The sequence below is a fragment of the Astyanax mexicanus genome, chromosome 9, assembly GCF_023375975.1.
Source record: "Astyanax mexicanus isolate ESR-SI-001 chromosome 9, AstMex3_surface, whole genome shotgun sequence".
NCBI lineage: Eukaryota > Metazoa > Chordata > Actinopteri > Characiformes > Acestrorhamphidae > Astyanax > Astyanax mexicanus.
In genome coordinates this window covers 37,838,541-37,842,600 of record NC_064416.1, presented here as the reverse complement: position 1 = coordinate 37,842,600, position 4,060 = coordinate 37,838,541, and the positions used below count along the sequence as shown (strand labels likewise).

Below are 4,060 nucleotides of genomic sequence, written 5' to 3'. Positions count from 1 at the left end.
ACACAAGTCAAGCTCTTACCCCTCTAGCTGACACCTGGGATCCGGCATGCTGCCAATAGGTTCATGTTTGTTTATGCCCTGACAAACTGTGTCAGCAATGGGTGCAACTTAAAGCAGCTAAATGCATTTATTAAAATGGATGTACAGACTGGTCTTGTAGGAAACAATTCATTTTTTTAGTTAGAATACAGGTGTTCCGTTGTGCACAGGTAATCTTAATAGAAAAAAAAATTGAATATTGAAAATATTGAATGTGAAAACTTTTCACACCTTTGTTGACTTCTCAGAAACGCCGGATTGACGTCCACAAACTTTTGGACATGTGTCAACTCTAAGGTGTTTAACCGGAGCCAATCACTGTGCAGGGGGCGTGGCGTGTCTTGTCGGAATACGGGTGGGTAAAAAAAAAGGAGAGACTAAAACCACGCCCTCCCTCACCCAGCTCTCCTCACCACAAACGCACACACACACACAAACAGAAGCACGCACACACACACTGCTCGCTGGAGCTGGGCACAGAGCGCGTGCAAGAGGGTGAGACAGTGTACGGCGCGTCTCGCACACAGTCTCGCGCCTGCCTGCCCGGTCCTACGTGTTTACGGACCCGTGTTTACGAGGACGGAGCGCGCGCACGGCAACGGACACCAAAACTGGACATATCTTAACTTTTTTTTCGCGCGCACGGACACAGAGGAATTCGCACGCGGAGGAGAGCCATCTCCATTCACCGCACGAGGTCGGTTTCGGTTTGTTTTGCTTTCTTTCTTCTTTTCGTTGCACGATGCCGTGAAGCGCGCGCTCGCTAGAACCAATGAGCACGAGACTCCTGCACAGACAGAACTGAGCGTAAACAAGCGCGCACGCGCCTTTCCGCCGTCTCGCGCCTTTCTGCAACTTCACCATGAACCCGGCGGCAGCGAACGCGACGGCGCAGTTCGCGAACAGCACGCGCGGCTGCTCGCTCACCAAGACGGGCTTCCAGTTCTACTACCTGCCCACGGTGTACATTGTGGTGTTTGTGACCGGCCTGCTGGGCAACGGCGTGGCCATGTGGATGTTCGCGCGACACATGCGCCCGTGGAGCAGCATCTCCGTGTACATGTTTAACCTGGCGCTCGCGGACCTGTGCTACGTGCTGTCGCTGCCCTTCCTCATCTTCTACTACTTTAACAAGACGGACTGGGTGTTCGGCGACGCCACGTGCCGCCTGCAGCGCTTCGTCTTTCACCTCAACCTGTACGGCAGCATCCTGTTCCTCGCGTGCATCAGCGTGCACCGCTACTCCGGCGTTGTGCACCCGCTGCGCTCGCTGGGCCGCCTGGAGAAGCGGCATGCGGTGCGGACGAGTGCCCTGGTGTGGCTCGTGGTGGCGGCGGGTGTCTCGCCCATCCTCTACTACTCGCGGACAGGACTGAAACATGGGGGGCTCACCACGTGCTACGACACGACCTCCGAAGATGAGCTGCCAGGTTACTTTGTCTACAATATGTGCATGACCGTCTTCGGCTTTTGCGTGCCCTTCACCGTCATCCTGGTGTGCTACGGCTTCATCGTGCGTGCCCTGGTGTGCAGCGGCGTGGACGGCATGGAGATGAGCGTGCCGCTCCGCAAAAAGTCAGCACGTCTGGTGGTCATCGTGCTGGCTGTCTTCGCTGTCTCCTACCTGCCGTATCATGTGATGAAGAACCTGAACCTGCGGGCACGCCTCTATTTCCAGGGCCCAGACATGTGTGCCTTCAACGACCGCGTCTACGCCACCTACCAGGTGACCCGTGGCCTGGCCAGCCTTAACAGCTGCGTGGACCCTGTGCTTTACTTCCTGGCTGGCGACACCTTCCGACGCAGGCTGTCAAGGGCCACCAAAAGGAGCAGCAGGAGGAGCGAGGTCACCGCACCGTCCAAGAGCGAGGAGACGGCACTGAACAGCCTTGCGGAGTGTGTGGAGAATGGAAGCCGGCAGATCTAAGACAGACAGAACAGATAGAAGGTTCTCGCCTTCCGCTTTTGTACAGATGCAGTGATTGCGCCATCACTCAGAGACACTGTGATTGAATTAGAGCAGAGTGTCTAATGAAGGCCCTACTAGAATTTCCTTGGTGTTAGAAATGGCTAGCCCTTATTACATCAATGCTAGGGAGAAAAACTGTCCGAGAACCATCCAGGACACAGAGAGAGGATGGAAGGCTGGGACATGCTGGACATTTCTGGAGGGATCTATCAAGGCTGTGGACAGTGGGTTATGAAAGCCAACATAAGCCTGCTGCTCTAAGAGACAGAGTGGTGGGATGCTCCTTGGAGGTAGAAGGTAGCACCAGGCTGTGGTCAGATCTCACTTTCATCACTGATGACACAGATTCATGTGATGACAGATTAAGTATTTAAGGAAGCTGCTTTTTCGGACCGGGCACTGAAACGACTCCTCTAGACGTAGCCATGGACAAAAGGGTGAATTGCTGAGGGATCCCATACAAAAGCAAGCACTTTTGCAGCAGCTTGTAAGTGGAGTATGTGAAAAGAAATCTTTCCCCTGAGCAAGAATGTGTGGTCAGTGTTGTAAGAAATGTCATGCCCACACTGTCATCGTGTCTGTTTAGTGTCTAGTGTTTAATGAAGGTGCTTCATTGATGGACTGTATAGGTTGAACAAGTTCAGCATCTCTGAACCTGAAGGCACAACAGTGTCTACGCCACCTACCAGGTGACCCATGACCTGAAAAAGGCAGCAGCTCTGAAATGCTTGAAGAGTCTTTATGTCATATCATTGCTCTGGACAGCAGGTAATAAAAGCCAATGGGAGCTAGTCACTTTAATAGAGAGAGAAAGAGTGGTGGAAAGTCTCTGGTCAGTGGTCAGTTCTTGCCTTCCACTTGAAGCAACAACGACACTGAGTTTGTGACATTAATTTAGGACCAAGTGCTCACAAAGAGTGTCTTCAGATGTTCTCCACAGACGCCAAAATGGACAAAAAGCTTAATAAGACTATTCCAGAGCAAGAACTCTGCTGAGTTTGCTGGGGTTTATAGAACAGGGTCCATCCCTGTTGTTTGTGGAAGATCCCAGTATAATATATGATAAGGATGTTATAGAACATTAACTCCAAGAAACAACTACTGCAAACCAGAGCAGGTATTGAGTGTGTAATGAAGGTGCTGCATGGATTTTAGGGGTTGAGAAAGTACAAAAATGCATTTCTTCAGAAGTGAAAATGCCTGAAAAGCCTTGTTTATCATTGCTATGGACATCAGGCTAAAAAATGACCCCAATGCATTTCCGTTTGACAGTAATTAGGCTTTTATGAGGTCGTCACAAGATCTTCGTAAGGTGTCATAACTCTCAAACATCAACAAACTTCATTCTAATTGTTTGCCATTGAACGTCTGAACCCTGAACCCTAGAATGAGGAAGGATGTTCCTCGCTGGCTAACAGGACGTGTATATGCTAATTGCTAATAATTCTCCATGTGAACATATCTTTTTCATTGTACTGTATTATATTTGCCAGTATTATATGAGCAGGATGACAGAAGCTGCTGTCTGGTGATCAGTGTTCCAGTGAAAGTTTAACTGTAAACCAGTAAAGCAGAAGAATCATGCTCTGATAGGCGCGCCAGCCAATTCATGTTAAAATCGATAACACATCAGGTGGAGTGAGCTGAGTAGAGAGCGATGTGGGCGTGCGTTTGCCACCCGAATGCACTTCATTTGTAGTACAATAAAAAGAAAAGTGAGTAGAAGTTCTGCTGCTCAGTCTGTTCTCTTTCTCTGGTGTGAAGGTAAAATAAGGTCAGGGTGATGCTCCTTATTGGTGAGATCGTCTCTGAGCTCATTCAGAACTGGTGATAAAGTGGGCCCACAGTGTGCACTGGCACTTTTTAAGATGCTACAGTCGGCCGCTGTGTTCTCGGTCTGTGATAAATGAGAATGCGCTGTACACTAACTGGCCACTTTATTGGAAAAACTAACCTTGTAGCTCTACCTTGCTTTTGTAGGCCATCTGCTGAAACAGGTCCTGTGGTCAGAAACTGAGCAGTGATGAATGAGGTAGTAGAGGGGGCTGATTA

The 4,060-nt window shown here is 49.8% G+C and overlaps 1 protein-coding gene across 1 annotated transcript; it reads left to right on the top strand.

Moving 5' to 3' along the window:
* Positions 1-452: 452 nt before the first annotated feature.
* On the top strand, positions 453-3,733 carry p2ry1 (purinergic receptor P2Y1). The gene has a single exon (XM_007251834.3). It carries the CDS (start codon positions 902-904, stop codon positions 1,964-1,966), a length of 1,065 nt encoding a protein of 354 aa, XP_007251896.3. The 5' UTR covers positions 453-901; the 3' UTR covers positions 1,967-3,733.
* The last annotated feature ends 327 nt before the right edge of the window (positions 3,734-4,060 follow it).

Coding starts and splice junctions, on each gene's coding strand:
- p2ry1 (XM_007251834.3), top strand. CDS start 902: ATGAACCCGGCGGCAGCGAACGCGACGGCGCAGTTCGCGAACAGCACG.